Consider the following 27,224-nt stretch of genomic DNA (forward strand, 5'->3'; position numbering starts at 1 on the left):
ACAATTGAAGAAAGAAAGGGAAAGTATGTGTGTGTGAGAGAGAGAGAGAGAGAGAGGTCCCAAAAGTGCAAAACACGGCACTTGCTGTTGACACTATCACATTTGCACCCTCTGTTTTCTCCTAAGCAGCCACCACTACAACCTCCACCACCCCAAACCTGGCACTTGGTGGTAAATTCATTCGTTCAATCAGTCGTATTTACTGAGCTCTTACTATGTGCAGAGCACTGTACCAAGCACTTGGGAGAGTACAATTAAGCAATAAGCAGACACATTCCCTGGCCACACAGAGCTTACAGTCTGGAAGGGGAGGCAAACATCAAAATAAATACATGAATTTCAGATCTTTCCTCCACGCCTGGTGGGGAGCAAGGCTTCCAGCCTGAGGGCTGTCCTTGCCCCCATCCCCGCACTTCCCTGCCTGAAAAGCAACCCACCACAGCCACACTAGTGCAAGGGGCACCCCCAAAGCCAGGCTTGGGGGTCTGCTCCTATCCTCCCCTGGCCCCGCTCCAGAGCCTACAAAGGGGTAAGCACTCTTCTCCACCTGGCATGGCCGGTCCATCTCAGCCCTGCTGCTGCTACTGTTGCTGCTTCTGCTTGCATAGACGCTGAGGAGTGGGAGTGAGAGCAGCAGTGTGGACTAGTGGATAGAGCATGGGCCTGGGAATCAGAAGGACATGGGTTCTAATCTCAGTTCTGCCACTCTTCGGCTGCGTGAATTTGGACAAGTCGCTTTGCTTCTTTGTGCCTTATCTGTAAAATGGGGATTAAGACTGTGAGCCCCATGTGGGATAGGGACTGTTTCTGAATCAGTTTGCTTGTAATAATAATAAATAATAATAATGATGGCATTTATTAAGTGCTTACTATATGCAAAGCACTGTTCTAAGCACTGGGGAGATTACAAGGTGATCAGGTTGTCCCATGGGGGGCTCACAGTCTTAATCCCCATTTTACAGATGAGGGAACTGAGGCACAGGGAAGTTAAGTGACTTGCCCAAAGTCACACAGCTGACAATTGGCGGAGCCGGGATTTGAACCCATGAACCCTTGTATCCACCCCAGTGCTTAGTACAATGGTTGGCACACAGTAAGCACTTAACAAATGCCATTATTATTTTTATTATCAACTCCAGCCCATTCTGTCATCCAATGAGTATGGTGGGAACACCACTGACCCCCAGACTGTGTAGGACAAAGGAGAGGACAAAGGAGAGATGGTTAGCACTCCCCTTGAGAAGGATGGAAGAGGTCTTAGTTAAGGCATTGCCACCTGCTTCATGGCATTCATTCATTCATTCATTCAATCGTATTTATTGAGCACTTACTGTGTGAAGAGCACTGTACTAAGCACTTGGGAAGTACAAGTCGGCAACATATAGAGATAGTCCCTACCCAATAACGGGCTCACAGTCTAGAAGGGGAAGACAGACAACAAAACAAAACATGTAGACAGGTGTCAAAATCATCAGAACAAATAGAATTAAAGCTATATGCACATTATTAACAAAACAAATAGAATAGTAAATATGTACGAGTAAAATAAATAGAGTAATAAATCTGTACAAATATATATACAAGTGCTGTGGGGAGGGAAAGAAGGTAGGGTAGGGGGATGGGGAGGAGGAGAGGAAAAAGGGGGCTCAGTCTAGGAAGGCCTCCTGAAGGAGGTGAGCTCTCAGTAGGGCTTTGAAGGGAGGAAGAGAGCTAGCTTGGCAGATGTGTGGAGGGAGGGCATTCCAGGCCAGGGGAAGAATGTGGGCCGGAGGTCAATGGTGAGAACGAGGTACAGTGAGGAGGTTAGTGGCAGAGGAGCAGAGGGTGCGGGCTGGGTTGGAGAAGAAGAGAAGGGAGGTGAAGTAGGAGGGGGCGAAGTGATGGACAGCCTTAAAGCCGAAAGTGAGGAGTTTTGCTTGATTCGTAGGTTGACAGGCAGCCACTGTAGATTTTTGAGGAGGGGAGTGACATGCCCAGAATGTTTCTGTACAAAGATAATCCAGGAAGCATACTGAAGTGGGGAGAGACAGGAGGATGGGAGATCAGAGAGGAGACTGATGTAGTAATCCAGTCGGGATAGGATGAGAGATCGAACCAGCAAGGTAGCGGTTTGGATGGAGAGGAAAGGGTGGATCTTGGCGATGTTGTGGAGGTGAGACCGGCAGGTTTTGGTGACAGATTGGATGTGTGGGGTGAATGAGAGAGCAGAGTCTCGGATTAATAATTAATTAATAAGGGCATTTTATTAAGCGCTTACTATGTGCAAAGCACTGTTCTAAGCACTGGGGAGTTTGCAAGGTGATCAGGTTGTCCCACAGTGGAGCTCACAGTCTTAATCCCCATTTTACAGATGAGGTAACTGAGGCCCAGAGAAGTGAAGTGACTTGCCCAAAGTCACACAGCTGACAATTGGCAGAGCCGGGATTTGAACCCATGACCTCTGACTCCAAAGCCCGGGCTCTTTCCACTGACCCACGCTACTTCCCAAGGATGACACCAAGGCTGCAGGCTTGTGAGACAGGAAGGGTGGTAGTGCCGTCTACAGTGACCGGAAAGTCAGGGAGAGGGCAGGGTTTGGGAGGGAAGATAAGGAGTTCGGTCTTGGACATACTGAGTTTTAGATGACCGGCAGACATCCAGATGGAGGTGTCCTGAAGGCAGGAGGAGACGTGAGCCTGGAGGGAGGGAGAGAGAGCAGGGTCAGAGATGTAGATTTGGGTGTCATCAGCGTAGAGATGATAGTTGAAGCCGTGGGAGCGAATGAGGTCACCAAGGGAGTGCGTGTGGGGACCAAGAACTGACCCTTGGCAACTAACCAATTTTTTCTGTCTCCCCCTTTCTAGACTGGGAGCCCGTTGTTTGGTAGAGATTGTCTCCATCTGTTGCCAAATTGTACTTTCCAAGCACTTAGTACAGTGCTTTGCATACAGTAAGCACTCAATAAATATGACTGAATGAATGAATGAATGACTGAATCCTTCTGGTGGAGTGGGCAGAGAATGTATCTATTGTTATAGTGTAGTCTCCCAAGCACATAGTACAGTGCTTTGCACACAGTACGTGCTCAAAAAATACGATCGAATGAATGAACTGAATGAATGTGCAATCAATCTTCTTTGTTGAGTGCTTACTGTGTGCAGAGCACTGTACTAAGCGCTTAGGCAAGTGCAATATAACAGCTGATAGGCACATTAACTGTTTACAAGGAACATAAAGGCCTGGAAGACAGAGGCTCTGAGTTTTAATCCCTGCTCCATCCCTTACCCGCTGTGTAATAACAGTAATGATGGTATTTGTTAAGTGCTTACTATGTGCCAAGCACTGTTCTAAACGCTGGGGTAGATACAAGGTAATCAGGTTGTCCCACATGGGGCTCACAGTCTTCATTCACCTTTTACGGACGAAGTAACTGAGGCACAGAGAAGTTAAGTGCTTCATCTGTAAAATGGGGATTAAGACTGTGAGCCCCACGTGGGACAACCTGATCACCTTGTATCCCCCCAGCACTTAGAACAGTGCTTTGCACATAGTAAGCGCTTAACAAATGCCATTATTATTATAATTATTAAGTGATTTGCCCAAAGTCACACAGCAGACAAATGGAGGAGCTGGGATATGAACCCATACCCTCTGACTTCCAAGCCCATGCTCTTTCCACCTTGGGCAAGTCACTTAACTTTTCTGTATCTCAGTTCCCTCATCTGCCAAATGAGGTTTCAAAACCTATTCTCCCTCCTACTTGGACTGTGAGGTAAGGTAAGTGCTTTACCCCAGCACTTAGTGCAGTGCTTGGCATGTAGAAAGCACTTAAATACCACAATTATTATCTTTGCAGTTTAGAGGGGGAGAGAGCCATTGATATAAATAAACAATTACAAGGACTGGAGTCACCATCTGGACTCCACCCAGGCCCGTTCCCACTCAGAGGGTCCAGCAGGCCAGACGCTTCATGTACAAATCACTCTAAGGGTCCTCTGTGAGCCCACTGTTGGGTAGGGACTGTCTCTATATGTTGCCAACTTGTACTTCCCAAGCACTTAGTACAGTGCTCTGCACACAGTAAACGCTCAATAAATACGATTGATTGTTAATGCTTGCAATGGTGTCACCCTCATGCTACCAAACCCATCCACAGAATGGGCTCCTAGCCTTGAGAGCCACATCTGGTATCAAGAATCAGCTCTAGCTTGCCAGCCAACGGCGCTCATACCACCGCTTTTCTGCTGTCCGTAACTTCCCTGGGCCTCGGTTCCCTCATCTGTAAAATGGAAATTAAAACTGTGAGCCTCACATGGGACAGGAACTGTGTCCAATCTGATTACCTTGTATTTACCCTAGCGCTTAGTACAGTGGCTGGCACAAATCAGCACTTGACAAGTACCTTAAAAAAAGAAATAATAACAAAAAAAGTTGTAGTGTATACACTAGCTAGATCACAGAGTGATCTGGATTGTGGGTGGGGGGTTAATAGCTTATTTTACATTCATTTTTGCCCCACATGATACAGTTCCATTACTTGAAAACAAATGACACTGGAAAAGGATTCACCTCTGAGCATGTGAGCCACATAGGAGAGATGGAACAGCTCGTGTTGAACATTATTTTTGATTTTAAAATTGCTTTCCCACCTCAACTTTTCTGCAAACATCAGGAAAATGTGCTGAGCTCATGCGGTTAAGATAGAGGGAAGGGAGGACAAGGTTATTGCTCAAACACCTCTTGAAGTTCCAAATCAGTGTGGAAAGTGGCAGAGTCTTCAACTGTGGAAAAGGCAGCTGTTTGGGGAATAGAAGACGGCCAGCAAATTTCCAAGAGAAATAGAGAAATGCAAAGTTGCAGCCATTTTAGTGATTGACTAGAAGGAAATTTTTAATTACAGGAGCTGTAAATTTAGTGAACAACTGGAGCTGGCCCCAGTTACTACCGACTCAGGGTACAATTATTCTCCCTGGCTCCAAAGAGTTATTGAAGGCACATCTGCTAAAAGAGGCCTTATCTGACCAAACCCTCCTTTCCTCTTCACCCATTCCCTGGGGCATCATCCTGACTTGCTCCCTTTATCCCAGACTAAGCACCCCTTTTCCTCTGCTCTCCCTCCCCTCCCCATCCTCCCTCCCTTTGTTCTACCCTCTCCCCCCACCACAGCACTTATGTATATATGCATATATTTATAATTCTATTTATTTATATTAATGATGTGAGCCTGTTGTTGGGTAGGGATTGTCTCTATCTGTTGCTGAATTGTACTTCCCAAGCGCTTAGTACAGTGCTCTGCACACAGTAAGCGCTCAATAAATACGTTTGATTGATTGATTGCTCTGCACAAAGTGTAATGCGATTGAATGAATGAATGAATGTTCATCCCCCACCCCCCAGCACATATATACCCATCTGTAATTTATTTTATTTATGTTAATGTCTGTCTCCCCCTCTGGATTATAATCTTGTTGTGAGCAGGGACTGTTATCTGTTTATTGTTTTGTACTCTCCCCAGGGCTTAGTACAGTACTCTGCACACAGTAAGCACTAAATAAATACAATTGAATAAATGAACACCCCCCATTTCCCCAACATCTCCCAGCTTCTTATTTTTCCAGAAACATTTTGTTTCAGAAAATGCCTGATCACAGTACATTTGGAGGTAATCAAAATGAAGACTTATTCCTATTTACGAGAAGAAATATTGAGTGTTCTGCCAGATTCTCCCAGGGCATGAGTTAGAGGGTGTGAGAGGTGGATTAACTCTCTGGCCACTGGAGCCAAGTGCCAGGACCCAACCAGTTTCCAAATAGGTAGGGCCAGGGAAGGCATTCCTCAAAGGGCCTTTCTTATTCCAACAAGTAACTTAGCCACTGACCACACCTGCACAGAGCCAATCAAATGATCACCGGAGGGAAAGGATCCCTCAGCCCTGTTTATTAACACCAGAATAATAATAATAATAATAATAATAATAATATTGGTATTTGTTAAGCGCTTGCTATGTGCCAAGCACTGTTCTAAGCATTGAGGGGGATACAAGGTAATCAAGGCTGTCCAACGTGGGGCTCACAGTCTTAATCCCCATTTTACAGATGAGGGAACTGAGGCACAGAGAAGTTAAATGACTTGCCCAAAGTCACACAGCTGACAGGTTGGGGAGCCGGGACTCCTAGCTTTCTTCTCCACTCACCAAGAGATTGAATCTAGGATGAAGTTGTTTTTTGGGGGGGGGGGGCAAGGCAATTGAGGAACTCACCCCATCCCCACAGCACTTATGGACACATCCTTAGACTCAGTTGCTTCCCCAGTTTACAATCTAGAGGAAAGAGCACAGGCTTGGGAGTCAGAGGACCTGTGTTTTAATCCCTGCTCTGCCACCTATCTGATGTGTGACATTGGCCTAGTCACTAACTCAGTTATCTCATCTGTAAAATCAGGTTTCAATACCTGCTCTCCCTTCTACTTAGACTGTGAGCCCTGTTTAGGACAGGGCCTGTGTCTGAAGTGTTTATTTTGTATCTTCCCTAGCGCTTGGAACAGTGCTTGACACATAATGAGTGCTTAAAAGATACCACAATTATTATTATTATTATTCAATGCTGTCTTCTTTGAAGGTAGGGATCATGTCTACCGATCTTTGAAGGCAGGGATCGTGTATTGCGATTGTATTGCAACCTTGATTACCTTGTTTTCCCCCAATGCTTAGAACAGTGCTTTGCACATAGTAAGCGCTTAACAAATACCGTTATTACTATTATTATTATTATTATTATTGTGCTTGCTCAGGTGTTCTGTATAGTGCTCAGTACAAAGTAAGCACTCAATAAACACCATTGATTGATTAGTCAAATAAGGTTTGCTTCAAAAATCAATCAGTCAATGTGTGCAAAGCACTGTATTGAGCACTTGGGAAAGTACAGTACAACAAAGTTGCTGTATACATTCCCTTCCCACAAGGGGCTTCCAGTCCAGAGGACTGGACGGCGGAGACTGTGTCCTACTAGAGGGGGAGACAGATTTTAAAACAAGTTATGGATATGTATGTTAAGTGCCAGAGGGCTGAGGGTGGGTGACTCTCAACTGTTTAAAAGATACAGATCCAAGTGCGCTGGTGATGCAAACGGGAGAGGAAGTAGGGGAAATGATGGCTTACTCGGGGCCGGCCTCTTGGAGGAGATGGGATTCTAGTAAGGCTTTGAAGGTTGGGAGAAAATCAAAGAGGAATCCTTCAAGAAAGGTGAACACCTCCTGAGACTGGATCCCTTCCCTGCCGGTGAAGCACACAGTCTTTCTCTCACCTTGCCCAGAAAGAAGCAGAGAACTAAAACATGCCTCTTCTTCTTCTCTGATGGTTGAGAAGAGAGCAGCGTTTGCCTGCAAATGAACCGAATGGGCTCCCTCAGCATGTCCTCTCCCCCTCAGCCCCAACCCCCTTCCTCATCTTGTTACCTTCTCCCACCACTTCCGCAAACCCTCTGACCCTTTCAAATTCCCTGCCACCTTACCTCCCCACACCCCAGGGCCCCTCTCCCACAACTTAATTGCCACTGTGATCCGTGAAACCCCTGAGCCATCAAGGGCAAACTCCCCACTATCCTCAACCTGTTCCCGACTCACTCGCTGCTCCTCCTTTCCACCTCAGAGACTCATCTCTCACACGATGACAACGCCTCCCGCATTGCCCTCTCTTTTCAGAAGGCCTCATCTTCTCCCACTCTTTCCAGCTCACAAGGAAAGGAGGTCGAGTTGGCCTGCACCTTCCAGTTTCCATGATCCCTTGAAACCTGGTTTCCAATCCCTCTACTCCATGGAAACTGTCCTCTCTAACATAACTACTGGCCTCCTTCCAGCCACATTCAACTGCCTCTACTCCATTTGAATCGTCCTTGACCTCTCAGCTGCCTTCAACACTGCAGACCACCCTCTTCCCGTGGAAACATTATCTAACTTCAGCTTCACTGACACTGTCCTCTCCTGGTTCTCCTCCTATCTCTCCGGCTGCTTATTCTCAGCCTCTTTTGCAGGCTTCTCCTCCTGTTTCCCACCATCTAACAAGCGCTTAATACAGTGCTCTGCACACAGTAAGCACTCAATAAATACGATTGAATGAATCCAACTTTGGGAGTCCCTCCAGCCTCAGTTCTAGCTCTCTTTCTCCTCTCAATCAATCTTTTTTATTGAGCACTTACTGAGTGCAAAGCACTTGGAAGAGTACAATAAAACAATAAAACAGATGCATTCTCTGCCCACAGCGAGCTTACTATTTAGAGGGGGAGACAGGCACAAATATAAATAAATTAATTACCAATATGTACATAAGTGCTATTCCTCCCCTCACTGGCTTGCACCTGGAGAGTTTCCAGTACTTAACCAGTCTCGACTGCAGGAGGGAGAGTCAGGCAGAGACCTATCCATTCCATTCCTAGCATGGCCAGTGGCTAGTGAGTGGAAGGCAATCTACTATAAGATAAAACTCACTTGTGCTGGGCAGCAGCGGCATGCGAGAGAGTCGAGAGTGGAGACTCGAGTGTACTGTATGGAAGGAGACAATGGTAAACCACTTCCCAGACTTCAAGATCGTTTGGGCAGGGATTGTCACTGTTTGTTGTTGTATTGTTCTTTCCCAAGCACTTAGCACAGTGCTCTGGACACAGTAAGTGCTTAATAAATGCATTTGAATGAATGAATGAATCAATCAATCAATCGTATTTATTAAGCACTTACTGCGTGCAGAGCACTGTACTAAGCGCTTGGGAAGTACAAGTTGGCAACATATACAGTCCCTACCCAACAGTGGGCTCACAGTCTAGAAGGGAGAGACAGAGAACAAAACCAAACATACTAACAAAATAAAATGAATAGAATAGATATGTACAAGTAAAATAAATAAATAGAGTAATAAATAAGTACAAACGTATATACATATATACAGGTGCTGTGGGGAAGGGAAGGAGGTAAGACGGGGGGATGGAGGGGGGATGGGGGGAGAGGAAGGAAGGGGCTCAGTCTGGGAAGGCCTCCTGGAGGAGGTGAGCTCTCAGTAGGGCCTTGAAGGGAGGAAGAGAGCTAGCTTGGCGGATGGGCAGAGGGAGGGCATTCCAGGCCCGGGGGAGGATGTGGGCCGGGGGTCGATGGCGGAACAGGCGAGAACGAGGCCCGGTGAGGAGATTAGCGGCAGAGGAGCAGAGGGTGCGGGCTGGGCTGGAGAAGGAGAGAAGGGAGGTGAGGTAGGAGGGGGCGAGGTGATGGACAGCCTTGAAGCCGAGGATGAGCAGTTTCTGCCTGATCCGCAGATTGATTGGTAGCCACTGGAGATTTTGAGGAGAATGAATGAGGTGTCAGCAAAATATCTAGGTAGAGATATCCTGGAAAGGCAGGAGGAAACATGGGACTGTAGAGGAGAGAAGTCAGGATTTGGGAGATAGTTTTGAGAATCATCTGCTGAGACAATAGTTGAAGTTGGGGGAATGAATGAGTTCTCCAAGGGAGGAGATGGAGAATAGAAGGGGACACAAAACTGTGCCTGGAGGGATGCCCACATTTAGAGGGTGGGAGGCGGAGAAGGAGAGGGTGAAAGAAATTGAGGAATGTTAACAGAGAAAGGAGAACAGGGAGAGGCGAGTGTCTGTGAAGCCAAGGTTGGACTGTGAGAAGTAGCGTCAGTGAACAGGGCACGGGCCGGCAAGTCCGAAGGAACTGGGTTCTAATTTTGACTGCCACAAGTCTGCTGTGTGACCTTGGGCATGTCACGTCACTTCTCTGTGCCTCAGTTCCCTCATCTGGAGAACGGAAATTAAGACCGTGAGTCCCATATGGGAAAGGGACTGTGTCCAACCCAATTTGTTTGTATCCACCCCAGGGCTCAGTAAAGTGCCTGGCACATAGTAAGCAGTTAATAAATACAATTATTTAGACTGTAAGCTCATTATGCACATGGATTATCACTGTTTTTTGTTGTATTATAGTTTCCCAAGCGGTTAGTAGTCCTCTGCATACAGTAAGTGCTAAATAGATATGATTGAATGAATTATTGCTGGATAAGACCACCTTCGATATATCCCTTGTTCTTGCCTCTCCAGTCTTTGTCCCCCTGGTCTTGCTGTTTCTCCAAGATGAAATTCCTTCCCATGACCAGACAACAGCTCTTCTTGAGTACTTTGCCATTACCCTGAGCCAAACTATCCTTAAAGCCAATTCTGGCACTTATCAACCTATTTACACCCTCATTAGTGTAATTATGTCCTTTTTAAAACTCCCTCTAGATGGAAATACTCCTTTGTTTGTGTCCCCAATTAAGGCTCAGTGCTCCTTATGGACACGGATTGTGTCATTTTGTTGTTCTACAGCTGCATTAGAATTTCTCATGCACTTAGTACAGTGATCTGCACACAGAAAGTGCTCAGGAAATAACATTGATCGATTCCCAAGCACCTAATACAGAGCACTTCACTAAGAGGGTGCTCAGTAAGTGCTACTGAGGTGAATCAACAATTTAGTGAAAAACACATAGACTTACTAGAATGCCATTTAAGGATATAAAAAATTTGCAGAATATGAAGCTTTTGATTGTTTTCCTACTATATGATAATAATAATAGTAATGGCATTTATTAAGTGCTTACTATGTGCAAAGCACTGTTCTAAGCACTGGGGAGGTTACAAGGTGATCAGGTTGTCCCATGGGGGGCTCACAGTCTTAATCCCCATTTTACAGATGAGGTAACAGGCTCAGAGAAGTGAAGTGACTTGCCCAAAGTCACACAGCTGACAATTGGCCGTGCCGGGCTTTGAATCCATGACCTCTGACTCCGAAGCCCGTGCTCTTTCCACTGAGCCAAACGTATCCAGAAGGCTTGCTATCTGCAAGCTATATTATGAAAAAAATGCTATTTTTTCTTCATAGTGCTTAGGCTTTTAAAATAAAGGTTCACCATTCACAGATGGTCCCTTCTCAGAATTGCACCTGGAGAGTTTCCAGTAGTGGGAGGGAGAGTCAAGCAGAGGCATACCCATTCCACTCCTAGCTTGGGAAGCGGCTAGTGCGTGGAAGGCAATCAAGTCAAAACTCACCTGTGCTAGGTAGCAGCAGCATGGGAGAGTCTCGAGGTTGGAGACTCAAGTTTACCATGTGGAAGAAGGCAATGGTAAACCACTTCCATGTTTTTACCAAGAAAACTCTGGCTACACTACTAGAATGATCACAAATAAAGGTGGGGAATTCTGGGAGAGATGTGTCCGTGAAGTCGCTATGGGTGGGAAACGACTTAGCATAAGACAAGACAAAGTCATAGACGCAGACCACTGTACTAAGCACTTGAGAGAATATAAAAAGAGTTGGTAGACATGTTCCCTGCCTACAACAAGCTTACAGTCTCTAGGGGGAGAGACATTAATATACAGAAATAAATTAGGGATATGTACATAAGTAGTGTGGGGCTCAGGGAGGGTTGAATAAAGCGTGCAAATCCAAGTGCAAAGGCGACATTGCAGGGAGTGGGAGAAGAAAAGAGGGCTGGGTCGGGGAAGGTCGTTTGGAGGAGATGTGATTTTAAAAAGGCTTTGAAGGTGGAGTGATTATCTGTATGTCTTTCGACTACGAAGAGGGAGGGAGTTTCAGGACAGAGACAGGGCATGGGTCAAAGGGCAAGATAGATCAAATGGAGGAACAGTGTATGTATCCTGGCATTAGAGAAGTGAAATGTGCAGGCTATCTTGGAGTAGGAAACTAAGGAGGCAAGATCGGAGGGGAAAAGGTGATTGAGTGCTTTACAGCCTGCAGACGTGGATGGGCAATCACTGGAGTTCAAGTAGTGGAGCAACGAACCGAGAAAAACATTAACATAAGTATGATTTAATTTTTAAAATTTTAATATGATCCAGAAATTCAGCTAAATAACAAATACAGAGTAAATGCACACAATTTACAGCACTTTCTTTAATTCTGAATCGCCAACTCATACCGTCAGAGGATTTCAGTTCTTAGAGGGTGAGAATTTTACTCCAGCAGGTCCTAATATAGAGGATGTGCAGTTTTAAATCGGAGTGATGTAAATCTTGCTTGAAACAGAAAACTGAATATAAAAAAGGGCATGGACAGGGAGAGCTACACATTTAATTAGATCGTGTTTGGTAGTCCAATTGTTTGTGCTTTAAGAACAGTTCCAAAGCTTTCTAATTTGAACTCTAAAGAAGGAAAGAATTGTATCTATTTAGGAATGCTTTAAGTTGTCATCAAAATGAAAAGGAAAAAAAGGTCAAACTGTACCAGCCCAAGAGGTGTCACTGACAGGTTGTTTGGAGGATTTATGTAAACAAGCTGCACACAATATCAACGGAGAAGGGGCTGGCTGATTTAATCACTGACTCTAAAATAACTTAAAAACATCCACCATTTATATGAACCTTTGTCGTAGTTCACGACTACGAGAAAACCCTCAAATGATATTTAGAGTTTAGTTAAGAGCTAGATAGAACACTTTCAACTCAGCCGGTCCTAGTAAGAGCACTGCTTCACAATGTGCCTGGGATGTCAAGGCAGAGAGAATTCCATGTTTATAATCGACTGATCTAACAATAAAATTCTACCATGGCCTCCAAGTTCCAAATGGATGATTTGAGGGGTGACACAATTTTAATCATTTCGTTTCTCAAAGTAGAGTGTGTAATGGGATGAGAACTTTTCAGCGCTTTTATTTACGGTGGCTTTGCACTTTCCAAGCGCTTGGTACTGTGTTCTGCACACAGTAAGCACTCAATAAATACAACTGAATGAATTAATACACCCAGCAATTGTAGTTAAAAGTGGATTAGGCTTGAATTGAATTTGGAATCTGCGGAGTGAGATTCTATGAACCAGTGCACCACCAACTGGCTACAATACAGTGTTATCTCTAGACCTTTTTCTCTTCATTTTTTTTTTTAACTCCAATCAGCTAGTAAGCCAATTAATTCCATTTCTGGGAAGATTATATAGGAAGAGATACCAAAATAGAACACTAAGTGTTTCCTGTATTCTAGTAATCATATAGGCGAAACAGAAAAAGCCCGACTTCAAAGCTGAAGCAAATGAATAGTGACGATGAGTAGAAAACCTTTACTTTAGGAATATAAACCAAAAGAGCGAAACAATTTATGAAGTCTTTGGGAAACACTTTAAATTGATCTTTGTACAGACATTACAGACCTAGTTTTACCTTGTATCTCTCCAAATTGCAATTTTCATAAAAACTAGACAATGAAAATAATCTTAGGTGCTCTTCTCCAAATCAATCGCATTGTTAGTAACTACAGACAAGATTCATCAAAATCCTTTCTTCCTCTCTTGTATGCTCAATACTTTTACTTCATTAAAAAGCTAAGTGTATGCCCTGAAGGAAAAGTCAACACAAGCCTGTTGAATAGGATACAGCTGTTTACTATTTTTGAGGAAAATTCAGATTTCACATCCTGGCCCAGAACCGGGAGACCACTAGCAAACCTGGAAGAACTTCTATACATATATTCAATACCTCATAGTTACTATACTGTACACCCTTGGGGTACAATGGCACTGTATTAGACCCTACACCAATAGCAGCAGAAAGGTTAGGTCAAACACATCAGGCTGTGGACATCAGATAGAAGAGCTCTCCTTTTTCACAAGACAAGATTGTCAAACCTAAATCTTAGAGTATTCAATGTAAAAAGGCTAAGCAAATTAATTCACTTTTGGTCTCATAACAGCCAAGAATACTTAGGTATTTCCAATGAAAACACTTTAACAATGTCACAGTGTTTTTAAGAATTAAGACATCTTTGTGTCCCGTTGATGACTGCAGTAGGAAACGTCTTTGCTATTACAGGGAATTTCCAAAATTTTATAATAGCGTAGGGGTCACTATGGTGCTCAAGAGAAAAAATGAATTGCTCGATATATGTGAAGCTTTACTTAGAGGGTCTCCCTTAATGTGAGTGGTCCTGATGCCTTATTTTCTGCAGGGTTTCAAACACACTGCTTTTTGCAAAGAATCCATGATATCTTGAACAGTTCTGACCACGCATGATCATTACTCTGAAATCTGAACACAGAAATTCACAAGCCAAAAAGGAAAGGCCACAAAGTGCATAAGGAGTCATTCTCAATATAAAGCCATTGCACACAATGCACAGTTTAATGTATACTGAAGTACCACACCGGAGTTTAATTGCACTATTTTGTCATCCAGTGTAGCAGCATCCATAGGTAGAAGTTTATTGACACAAAATTATGATGAACACTTCTATTAAGGGCAATAGATAATAACCGAATTACAAGTATTAGAAGGTGCAATTCAGAAATCTAAAAGATTTAAAAGCTATATGATATTGTTAGAGCATTTAACTTCCATATCTTTCTGTGATTTGTCACTTAGTAAATTAGGATAGCATAAGTAAGGTCTTTTTGTATTCTCAAATACAAAACGCATGGTTGGTAAATGTCACTTTACAAAAACCAAATCCTTTACAAAACCCCACCTGAAGAATCTGACAATATACTGGAGGGGCTTCTTTTACATAATGCTTATTCTGCCATATAGGATTTCACAAAACATTGCTCTTTAAGAAGGGATTCCACAATTTTCTTTTAAAGGCAATGCTTAAACAAAAGTCTCAATTATTTTCTCATTCAATTGGGTTTAATTTAGAGTCGCCAAAAAATGAATTACAGCTTTATGTTCTTATGAAACAGGAACAGTTCTAAGAACAATCAATCACAAAATATACCTGTGGTAAAATATTTCTCCCCCCCACAACCCCTTTGAATTCAGTCATCTTAACTGAACAGTCATGATTTAGGGTAAGCTCTTCAGGAAGAATAATGAAAATAGCTTTGTAGCCACGGTTCCCTCAAAGGCAGAATGCTTCTTGCCTTCTTTTGTAGTTGTGTGAGGATTTTAGTATGTGTTAAATCCTACGGTTTCTTTGGTTCAATTCCCATCAAATTAGGTGGATCTATAATCTACTCCAAGTACAATTACCTTTGGAATTACATATGCATTTAGGAGGGAATTAAATGTCTGCTTAACCACAATTGTAAGTAGCTGGCAGAACTATAAACCAAAGCACTCCAACAATAAGGGGCACGTGATACTCTTTAGATGCCTCACTGTAAATGGCCAGAAATGGCAGAGGCTAGTGAGAAAAAATCCACTTTTAGATTCCTGGGCCAGATTTGGTACGGTGCAATGCAAGACGTAGTACTTTGGAAGAGTAACTACTTAGTTCACTGGTAACTTCACAAGGAGTTAAACGGAATCAGAGAGCTGGAAATCCTGTTCTAGTCAGCCCCACCTTCCTCAGGCTCCCATTCCCTATAAGTCAAATTAAGAGGCTATCACTTAGGAGAGTGGAGAGGCACCCTTGATGTTACAGCTGGCTGCTATCCACTCCCACTCTCCCAAGCAGAGCCAGAACCATACTGGGTCAGGGTAACAGAGAGAGAAAATAGCAATTTCAAAATCTGGGGTGTTTTAAAGGCATTCCCGTCAGGGTGGACCATGTTGTGTAACATTGCCAAAAAGATCAAAATAAGGCAGAAGAATTGTTTTAGTTGCCGCTATCGATCTTCCATACATGTTCCCGAATGATTGTTTTTTTTCTTCTTCTGTCCTCCAGAATGGTTTGACATTTCATGGTCCACTACATCTTTTGGTCTTCCACCTTCTTAGGACAGCAGCAGAATGTCGCTACCCGTTGAGGAAGTAGACTACCAGTTCATAGGTGGCCATCATTATGGCTGTGTTTGGAATTTGCCTGACCAGATGAGTTGTTAGACCTCGATAGAGAGACCCAGAACCTTCTTCTTGGACCACCAAAGACAGTGTCTGAAAGAAAGATCTGTATTTTGTTCCCTCTTCCCGTAGCCTTGTTCTCACAACTTCTGCATAAAGGAAAAAGAGGTACTGGTTAATGTACACGTTAAGGAGACAATCCCCATGTCCTTCTATCCCCTCCAACTCTATTAAGAAAACAAATGCAGAGAAATTCACAAATACCAACTGACATTAAAAGTAGGGAGGCTGGTGGGGAAGGGGTGGAGGAGGAGAGTAAGAGAGGATAAGAATGCTTCTAACCTTATCTACAATGCAAAAATTGTACTCAACCTGAAACATTCAGTGTGTTGAGGTGAGGGGGAGAAGCACCTCAAAAAAGTATAAACAAAAGGCAGTGAAAAAAGAACCACCTCTATCACAGAAATTTAGGGGATTACCTGAGGAATGGGGAGAAAGGGGAGCTGAAATGAAGGGATAAGCTCCATACAGACACGGCAAATTAACAGAGAAACAATCTAGTCTGTGCAGTCCTTGAAAGCATTGATGGCCAAAAAACCAACAACTAGCGAGCACTGGAGCCCATCGAAGCACTTCCCCACAGCACTGTCCCCCGAGGTACAGGAAGCTCAGGGACGAGGAAGCTCAGGGGTCCCCACAGCTTGGCATGGACATCACTGGGCTGAAGGAAAGCCCTGAGATCTCCCCCTAGCATTCCTTCTGTGCTTCCGGGTTGTCTCCCCCTTCTAGACTGTGAGCCCGTTGTTAGGTAGGGACCGTCTCTATCTGTTGCCAACTTGTACTTCCCAAGCGTTTAGTACAGTGCTCTTCACACAGTAAGCCCTCAATAAATATGACTGAATGAATGAATGAATGTCTTGCAAAATAGGGTTGTGAATGGAACGGAAGGCTCTTCAGTAGTTCTAGAGTTGTTTCTGGTTCTTAGCTCTGGGGCTTGGACAAGATTTCCTGGGCTCTTCCAGAGATCCACATCCAATGGGGAGCCTCAGATCTGACACTATAAACCCACTGGACTTTCGCAGCCCATTTAAACATGGAGCGTGGCTTTGGGAAGGAGTGGGTTCTCTGGGCTTGCTAGCTCAAATGTGTGGCCCAGGCGTATCTCTAGAGTGACAGTAGCACGTAATAATAATAATAATAATAATAATTGGGGTATTCATTAAGCACTTACTATGTGCCAGGCACTGTTCTAAGTGCGGGGTAGATACAAGCTAATGAGGTCGGACACAGTCCATGTCCCACATGGCGCTCATAGCCTTAATCTGCATTTTACAGATGAGCTGAGGCACAGAAAAATTAAATGTCTTGCCCAAGGTCACACAGCAGACAAGTAGCAGAGCCGGCACTAGAACCCAGGACCTTCTGACTCCCAGGGCCTGTGCTCCATCTACTCGACCACGCTGCTTCTCAACGTCTGTGGGCATTATGACCAACCCACAATCCATTCACTGTTCAGCTATCAGCTTCCTGGCTGGGAGAAACAGGTGCTGAGCAATTCATTAATTCCACCTTATTTATTTATTTAGAGAGGCTGCTTATTTAGAGAAGCAGCATGACATAGTGGATAGAGCACAGGCCTGGGAATCAGACGGTCATGGGTCTAATCCTGGCTCCGCCACTTGTCAGCTGTGTGACTTTGGGCAAGTCACTTAACTTCTCTGTGCCTTAGTTCCCTCATCTGTAAAGTGGGGATTGAGACTGAGAGCCCCACATGAGACAGGGACTGTGTCCAAACCGATTTGCTTGTATCCACCCCAGTGCTTAGTACAGTGCCCAGAACACAGTAAGCGCTTAACAAATACAACAATTATTATTATTATGTGCAATACTGGAGGGAGAGCTCCTATAATCATGTTGTATTCAAATATGTTTTAGAGATGCTGCCAGTGCACATTTTGCTTATTTGGACTGGCGTACTACCATTTTACCCCCTGCTTTACAAATGCTATTGAATGGCATTGCCTAAGTGTTATTAATAGAAAGGGGGGAAGGGGTGTGAATTTACATGCTGTAGCAAATGGGAAGAGTTCTTTGGGGCAGGGCCTGAGGGATCCAGGGCTGCCTTAATAATAATAATAATAATAATAATAATGATGGTATTTGTTAAGCGCTTCCTGTGTGCAAAGCACTGTTCTAAGCGCTGGGGAGGTTACAAGGTGATCAGGTTGTCCCACGGGGGGCTCACAGTCTTAATCCCCATTTTACAGATGAGGGAACTGAGGCACAGAAGTTAAGTGACTTGCCCAGAGTCACATAGCTGACAGTTGGCGGAGCTGGGATTTGAACCCATGACCTCTGACTCCAAAGCCCATGCTTTTCCCACTGAGCCACACTGCTTCTCCTTCTATTGCCTTGCAATAAAAATAAAAATCAGGGTAGTTCTAGGTAACTGTAGAGGTCAGCTTCAAGACTGATGAAAGGTAGAGTTGTTGTCTTAAGTCCTACCCAAATGTGATTTTTTTATGGTATTTGCTGAGCGCGTACTTTGTGCCAGGCAATGTTCTAAGCGCTGAGGCAGATACAAGTTAGTCAGGTTGGTCACAGTCCATGTCCCACATGGACTTAATGCCCATTTTACAGATGACGTAACTGAGGCACAAAGAAGCAAAATGACTTGCCCAAGATCACAGAGCAGACAAGTGGCAGAGCCAGGATCAGAACCCAGGACCTTCTGACTCCCAGGCTCCATCCAATGGGCCACTCTGCTTCTCATAGGGGACAACCCCAGCCCCCAAGCACTTGGTGCAGGGTGACAGATACTTCCCAAGCCCTTAGTACAGTGCTCTGTACACAGTAAGCGCTCAATAAATATGATTGAATGAATGAATGTGAGCCATCTATTGATCTCCCTTTAGTCTCTCAGTCTTAAACAAAGAAAAAAAATCCATAAACCAGGGATTTTGAGGGCCGGTAACATCAGCGCTTTAGACGCTGTAACGGAGTTGTACAGATGCTAATGATAAAGCTCAATCAGTAACGGAGATAGACCAGCGCTATGAAATTAGGTTGACAAAATAAAAGACATCACTTACGTATAATACATCACCTACTCGTAATGTACATTGCAAGTCTCTTACCATGTGGATATGCTATGGATGTGGCACATGTTTTGGAGGTGGCCGCAGCCAACATCATTCCAACGAAGTCTGAAGCTTCTTTCACAGACTCCTCCTCATCATCCACATTAGAAGCAGTTTTATATTCCAGTAGCTTTTGTTTAATACCTTCGTAAATAACAAAGTGAATAACAGTCTCTGATATGCCAGCGTATGAAGCCGACATTCCCCTATAAAAGCCTTTAAGTCCATCTGTCTGATACACTTTACGAACACATTCAAAAGCACTCATTCGCTTTTCCCCACGGTTCCTGAAAAAGAAAAAGGAAACACCCGATTACCCTGACCTTAAAAATACTAAGGCGGCATTGTTTTCTCACGGAGCTTAGAGACAATTAAATGAAGATGAAAAAATTTGGCAATTCTGACAGAACTTAACTCTCTGGAAAGATGGCTGGTCCTGTCGGCAGGGAATGTGCCTGTTGTGTTGAACTCTCCCAAGTGCTCAGTACAGTGCTCTGCACACAGTCAGTGCTCAATAAATACGATTGATTGACTGAATTTACAAATAACTACTGTCAATTTGTAAACTACATTCTTCTCAGCACCTGATCCCAAATTCATCACATTGGCTAGATAGCATTTGTTAATTTTATTTTACTCGGCAGATTGCTTTTTTCTCATTTTTGAAGAGTGTACAAGGTGAGCTTTATGGGATTGCATAGGGCAAAGGTGTCCTTAATAGGGATCTTCATAGGGACTGTCCTTCTCACTCCAAGAAGACGACAACCACAATGAGATTCACCTACCAGTGCACGGGTGACTGTAAAGGCCAATGCGGAATCCCTAGCCCCAACCACAATGTGCATACATAAAGACCATCCCTATTGTGCTGACGTGTTTATCATCTTCAGCGCCTAGCAACTTTTTCCACTTTTGCTTCCTTGCTTTCCTTCCTTCACAATCTTTATGAAGGTCCTGCTTAAGAAGAGCCTCTCCTTCCTTGAGTCCATGCTGTGGGGTACTTGACTTCCAGTTTTCAGCTGGGATCCATCACTGTCTAAGACTTTAGTTTACCGTGTCCTTAAAATGCTTCCTCTGCCCTCCTGGTTTCGGTGTCCCAATTTCAGCTCTCCATACAGCAGCTGTTTGGGTATCCTGCCGTCACTCATTCTCCTCACGTCTCTCCCAGGGCAGCTGTACGGAGGTGAGGTGCTAGGAGACAGACTTTGCTTTAGGATTCGTAGTTTGTAATCCTGTCTTACCATTTGATGTTGAGTAGAGCAGGTAAACGATATAGATAGAACAGCTCGAGAAGTCATATAAGACATTTAGGGAGCAGTCTAGACATGCCTGGCTTAGGTTCTGCTGGACAGTACTGGAGCTCGGTCGACCTATAGTTGGGACTAGAGCATTAATACCATGCTGCCACTACTGTTTGACAGTCTCCCTGAGTTTGTGCAGGCCTCCTTATTTGATTTTCTACATATTTGCCTAAGGTGGCCACATTTATCACTGGAGTGCCTAAGTAACAAACGTTGTGACATCATTTAACTGGTTTGCCAAATGACTTTTTTTTGTTCTACATACAGCTTCTCTGAACTCACCTACAGATAATATAAGAAATTCATAAACACTGCAAAGATAATTGCAAAGATACTAGTCTGAAGATGATCGCCACACAATCAAAATTTGGGGGCAGGTTCCACCCATTCAAAATGTCAACCTTGTTTAGGTCACCCAATGCATTTTAAACATTTCCACTCTCGGCCTTGGTTTTGGTTTTTTGATTTTGGCTCACCTCATCGCAACTGTCTGAGTGCCCCTACTCCTCACGACCTTCCCAGCACTACCAGGTTTGCATTTAAAGCTACACAATATGGAATGGAATGACTTTACAGTTTAATCTTTTACTTCATTAAGACAAAGCAAAATTTTTCCTCTATTATTTGGTTTACTGATCCCAAATTATTTTGGGACTGTACTAAGCGCTGGGGTAGATACAAGCTTATCAGTTTGGACATAATCCCTGTCCCACACGGGGCTCACTCTCTTAAACCCCATTTTACAGATAGGGGAACTGAGGTACAGAGAATTTAAGGAACTTGCCCAAGGTCACACAGCAGACAAGTGATGGAGCTGCGATTAGAAGCCAGGTGCTTTTGACTCCCTTCTAACTTCCAACTGTCCAAGGAGACATGCCTGTGAGATATGGCTTTAATGAGATGTATGCTTCTGCAAGGTTTGGGAACACATTTGTTTCCTTTACTCCTGCAATAACTAGAGTACTCTATCTTATCTGATTGGGGCAGTTTAGCTTCTTCCTAAAGCCAAAGCAAATGAATTGCAGTCTTTTAAGGACTCTCCCAATTTTATGATCACTGGGTCAGTACAAAACTGACTAAACTAGACAATTAGTGATAGTCACTAAATCCTTACTGTGTACTTGCCATGCTCACGACCCCAGTACAGTTAGCACTGCCATAACACAGATTTTCATTATGTGTTTAGGAAGGTTTCTTCCCATAACAAACTCCTGTCTGGCTATAATGTGATGCAAAGTAAAAAAAAAAAAGTTTTGTATATATGCATGGTCTTGGTCAAGAAGTACTACAAAAAAGTTATCCATTAATCACTGATATTTGTCGAGAGCCTTCAGGGTATAGAACACTGTACTAAGGGTTTGGAAAAGTACAATAGTAGGAGCGCACACACTCTCTGCCTTGAAGGAATTTACAAGCTAATGGAGGAGAAAGACGACTTTACAAAGAGTGGGGTCAGAGATAAGTCAGGGCAAAATATATGAAAAAATAATTGTAATAATAATAATAATGATGGCATCTGTTAAGCGCTTACTATGTGCAAAGTACTGTTCTAAGCGCTGGATTGTAGATACGTATACTGTCAGTTCTGTTATTAGGTGAGACTTGTGCTCTTGAAGAACCCTGCATTATCAGACTTGTATTTTGAATTCATGCCTAGAACGTCATCATCATACACATTCACAAAAGTATTCCTTTCAATACCACATCATGATGTATCTTGACAGATTACCACTGTCAGAAGATTCTCTAATTCTTCTGTGTCATGATCAATCCAAAATGGGAAAGAAAACACGTTAAAGAACTGTCTCCACTGAGTCTTGAGAATGAGTAAAATAACCCCAATTTATCTTAATGTCCGTCTCCCCTGTAGACTGTAAGCTCTTTGTGGGCAGAGAACTTGTCTACCTACTCTGTTGTACTGTAATAATAATATCAATAATATTTGTTAAGCACTTACTATGTGTCAAGCACTGTTTAAAGCGCTGGGGTAGATTTGAACTCATCAGAAGGGACACAGTCCCTGTCACACATGGTGTTCACAGTCTTAATCCCCATTTTACAGATGAGGTAACAGAGGCCCAGAGAAGTGAAGGGACTCACCCGAGATCACACAGCAGACAAGTGGAAGGGTTGGGATCAAAACCCAGGTCCTTCTGACTCTCAAGCCCGTGCTCTACCCACTATGTGATGCTGCTTCTCTACTGCACTTTCCCAAGTGCTTAACACAGTGCTCTGCACACGGTAAAAGCTCAACAAATATGACTGATCGAAGATTATGGGCTAAAGATGGCTGCTGGATTGACACAACTTCAGATGTTTCTAGAAAAAGTGAGATTTTAGGACAGCAAAGATGATGGGGGAGTGCTGTGGCATGTGGGTTTCCAAGTGGATGGAATCACTCCAAGTGGGGCAAAATGAGCATGGGGAAGCAGGAGTCGCAAAGGGGAGGTTGTGATGAGGTGAACTTTGGAACTGAAAGTACAAGTTGGAAAGTAGCAGCAGACCAAGAAATAGTGTATGCTAGACGGAGAAGTTGGTGGAGGTCAAGAATGAGAGTTATTATTGCCACCCCTCTCCCCTCACTTCCCTTTTCTAACAGCCTGACCCATTAACCCCCCAAGAAGATTAAGCAGTGGCATTTATTAAATGCTAAGAACTTGGGAGACGCCATTAAGGTATACTCTTCTGGACGGCAGGGATCACGTCCACCAACTCTAACGGACTGTAATCTTCCAAATACTGTACTCTAGACACAGTAAGCCCTCAATAAATACCACTGCTGCAACTTTCTGGTTCTTCACTCCCTTGTTATTCTACTTTCCAATTGTAAATTCAATCATTTAGGAACAGGACCTTTTTTGTTCTCTTCACAAGCTATAACATTTAAATATCCAACCCCAACCATACAAAAATGCATGTTTTAAAATGAGGAATGAAACATATTTTCCTTTCTTCGGTAAGGTAAATAGTCTGACTTCTGGATTATTTGGAGAGTGTTTTTTTAAAATAACCTTTCTCTACCTCCATCATTCTTTTTCAGATTCTTTCTGCTTTAAGAGTCAATTAAAAAGTCCTATCTTAAAAAGTAAGCCTAAAATGATTTAAGCATTGGGCCCCCTTCCAAATAACTTATAAGAATTACGCAGTTCATCTTGAAATTCCTGCAATTAAATTTGAGGATAAGATAATTCAGTTTCAGCTAATTGATATAATTTATCTCCTGAATTACTTTCAATACAGGCTCCAGGCAATAGCATTTACAACCACCTAAAAATAGAGAGCTGTGAAAAATTTTAATGAGCAAGTTTTGTTCAAACTCAAATGGACTGCAGATGTAAATTACATTACTGTCCTGAACTATTCCAGGTACAAAGTCCTAATTTAAAAGGGAAATTTGTTTCTCATAGCTTGGGAGATTTTTTTAAGCTTACCATTATAATTCATTTGTTAAAAGCCAACTTTTCCTTTTTTTTTTCCTTGGGTATCTAAGATTCAGAATTCAACTTCTAGCTGCTGGGAGGCAAAATAGCACACCTGGTTTTTCTCAACGAAGGGGTGGCATTCCCGCAAGGTCCCATACGGAGGAAACCTTGTGATGCAGTTCTCAATCAATCAATAAATGGTGTTTACTGAGGGCTTACAACGTGCAGGGCACTGTACTAAGCGCTTGGGGGAATACAATGTAACAGTACTCACCAAGCCCGACACCAATGCACCACACATGCTTAAACCACTTCCTCCGGCACCGCATGGTGGCTTTATCAATCAATCAGTGGTGTTTATTGAGTGCTTACTCTGAGCAGAGCACTGAACTAGGGGCTTGGGAAATTACAACATAATAGGCTCCCCTCTAGACTGTAAGCTCATTGTGGGCAGGGAACGGGTCTACCAACTCATACTGTACTCTCCCAAGCACTTAATACAGTGATCTGCATACAGTGAGTACTCGATAAATATAACTGATTGATTGTCGGACCAACGTTCTCTGATTTCCTAATTTATGGTCTGGCCAAGACACACAGTAAAGCACACATTCTGACAGAACTGAGTGTATTGCGGAGTGTATTGCGGAGAGTTATTTCCACAGCTACTCAAGTCCATTACGAGGTGCCTGCTAGCCAGGGTGAGGGATCCACTTCTATCCCACGAGACGAGTCACCCTTCTTGCTCTCTCTACACAGAGGATCTCAAAAACCATGATCACTAAATAACGAACCATCTACCACAAGTCTGGAGCTAGATTTCAATGACAACAAAAAAATCCAAAGTGAGCAAAATCCAAAGAATGGGTTCTCACTGACCTTTCCGTTCAATTAATCCAACCTAAGAAGACATACATGCAAAATGTGATGCTAAGGAAGAAATATCCATTACCAAGTACACACAAAAAAATAAATCAAGGAGTAGTATGATAGCAGTTTCATAAACTAAAATGTATTTTGCCATACTAATGCATTTTGCTAAATACAGCTGATTTGTTTCTTGAGGGTAAAACAAAAATCAAAATTCTATTAGATGGTGGTTAGACCAACAAAACCTGTCCAAAAAGTTCAATTATATAGTCAACTGACCTCGCATCAAGCTGCAACCGAGTCTTTATTAGCCAAATGGGGTTGGTCGCTGTGATTGCAGTAAAACCTAAACAAATAAGATTAAATTAGCTTTGATAATAATGAAAACCAATACAAACTGAAAAAACAACATTTTAAAACAATGTGTACAGTACAGAAGATGTGTAAAATATTTAAACGAAAAATTCACTGCTGTAGGCTAATTTTTTTGATGACTTTTACAAGTCCACAGAGCCAATAAACTCTTTCCCCTTTAATACTGGGTTTCATATGAATACATTTCTCAAATTTAGTGCCTAGCTAAAAAAAATCACTATCACAATAAGATGTGACTTTGTATCAATTCCTCTCCCAGAGTCATCATAGCTTTATCTTCTGGGTTCTAGCACTACTCAAACAAATTCTAAGCTAAGCTTAATTAAAACTAACTAATTCAGAAATTTATAACTCCTGAGGATATTGAAGGCACTACTGAAATAATTTCTATTTCTTGAAATATAGTCTGAGCTTTTAAAAGCATGCAAACTGAACTGCCGCTAAGAGACACAATCAATCATATCAAAAATGGCCACTACATAACTTTTAAGTTGAAGATTGATTAATATTCATTTCTTTTTTTAACTGCCTGTGCCAAAAAGCAAGGATTGGTGGTTGGCCCCATGAACACTTGTACAAGCCTATAAACATTAGTGATATTACTAAAATGATGGAATTACTGAAATGATCTATGAAAGCTTAAATGCTTCTGTTAGGGTTAATGGGTCAAAGATGTACTTTTTCATCTTAAAAATTCATTCACAAATCCCAAACCAAAACAAGAACCAGAAAAGAAAAAGAGCCTCCCTCTCCGTTGCATAATCTCAGATATTAGAAGAGTGGGTCTGGTGGGGAGGAGGTGGCTACCTGGACAGCTAGCTATGCCACCATGAATGGACCACCATTTGGGGGTGGGGGGGTGTTCCTCATGGCATAAATCAAGTGTGGTGGTACTTCCCCAAAAGATACATACCAAACCCTCTGACATCATGTGCTTCTTAGGGGAGCCACAACATCATGCTCCTTTCCTCATGAAAATACTAGCTTATTCACGGGCATTTACGATGCACACGTCATCTAGAGGAAACTGGTTTGGGATCCGTTCCTGAGGGAGATTAAACTCGAACCATCCTAATTCCTCAGAATTGCTTGCCCGTCAGCATCATTAACCAAGAAAGCTTGACTATTAATAGCCGATGCACAGAAATTCCCAGGGATCTTAACTGTTTTAATATTTTCTACTACTGCTTCAGACACGCTATCTTTTAAGAGCCTAACAACAACAAAAACAAAAACAAAATATCACTCTATAACTTGTAGATTTCTACCTACAGCACAATTCAACATGTTAGGAGGTTAGACTGTGATATGACTCCAGAAAGACCTGCTGAGACACAATATTTGTGTTTTGCTGTATTTAGATATTACATAGTAAAAATTCCCATTAAATAAGATTTGTAAGGCGTGCTTCAATAGCCTCCTGCCATAAATAGAGTTTGGCTTTCCATCTTAACAGGGCCCCACCTAAGGGATGCTAAAGTTTAAAAATAAAACAAAACCTTTGAAAGGCTAAGGGAATGTTAAAATTGGTTGAGTGACTCATCAGGCCCTGTTACAGCCAGAACTTCTCGGAGAAAGGGGACTAAATAGCTAGAAAACCTATTCCCATCCATTTTCCTTCAAGAAAAAATTACTGGGGATGGCCTGTCCTCAGGACCACATCTCCCCAAATCCAGTTGCAGTTTTGGGACCTTCTTGGAGGACACCCTTTAGACTTGGTGTGGGCAGGGAACGTGTCTGCCAACTCTGTTGAATTATACTCTTCCAAGGGCTTAGGACAGTGCTTTGAACAGAATAAGTGTTCAATAAATAGCACTGATTGACTGATTCAAGCAAACAAAATCACTGTATGCAGCTGTTTCAATTTGATTACTAAGTAAGGATCTGAAATTTTAATAACTGCCCTTATGGATACAACTGGCACCTCTGAAAATGCCTGTTGAAAAGAGGATTTTGGAGTCAAAGTTTTTAAAGACAGGGCTTCTGTTTTGATGCAAATATTCTTAGTATAATGGAAAAAAGAAAAAATACAAAACATTCATGTTATTTCTGGTCTCATTAAGTTATATTGTTAATATGTTCTTTTACATTGGCTTTCACAAATGATAGACCGTATAGACAATAATATTCTACTTTAAATCAAATTAGACTCATTAGTCTGATATTTTAGTTTTGCTAATGTCAATTTCTTGTTTTCTCATTTATTCACCAGCATCACTAAATGTCTACACAGAAATGTCAAGTTTGTTAGTTAATGGATGCTAAGCAGCACATGACCCAAAAGCATTTGGCATTGCTCATAATTGCTCTTAAAAAAAAACAAAAAACACTCTGCCCTGAGTCACCCACAAGATTAGCATTCAAAAATATCTATTTTTTTTTTAAA

At 42.7% G+C, this 27,224-nt stretch overlaps 1 protein-coding gene and 1 pseudogene across 1 annotated transcript in view; one reads left to right on the forward strand and one right to left on the reverse strand.

Annotated features, from left to right (window-relative positions):
- Window positions 1-1,203: 1,203 nt before the first annotated feature.
- Window positions 1,204-1,306, forward strand: LOC119936138 (annotated as a pseudogene).
- A 10,522-nt stretch (window positions 1,307-11,828) lies between these two features.
- The window catches only part of SLC25A36 (solute carrier family 25 member 36), a 74,965-nt gene continuing 59,569 nt past the window's right edge, over window positions 11,829-27,224 (reverse strand). The window contains exons 5-7 of the mRNA XM_038745742.1: window positions 24,743-24,809; window positions 18,868-19,157; window positions 11,829-15,879 (exon numbers count right to left, since the gene is read on the reverse strand). Of these exons, the coding sequence (XP_038601670.1) occupies window positions 15,686-15,879; window positions 18,868-19,157; window positions 24,743-24,809 (551 nt within the window). The 3' untranslated portion in view covers window positions 11,829-15,685. The remainder of the gene's footprint in view (window positions 15,880-18,867; window positions 19,158-24,742; window positions 24,810-27,224) is intronic.

Source organism: Tachyglossus aculeatus, chromosome 1, assembly GCF_015852505.1.
Source record: "Tachyglossus aculeatus isolate mTacAcu1 chromosome 1, mTacAcu1.pri, whole genome shotgun sequence".
NCBI lineage: Eukaryota > Metazoa > Chordata > Mammalia > Monotremata > Tachyglossidae > Tachyglossus > Tachyglossus aculeatus.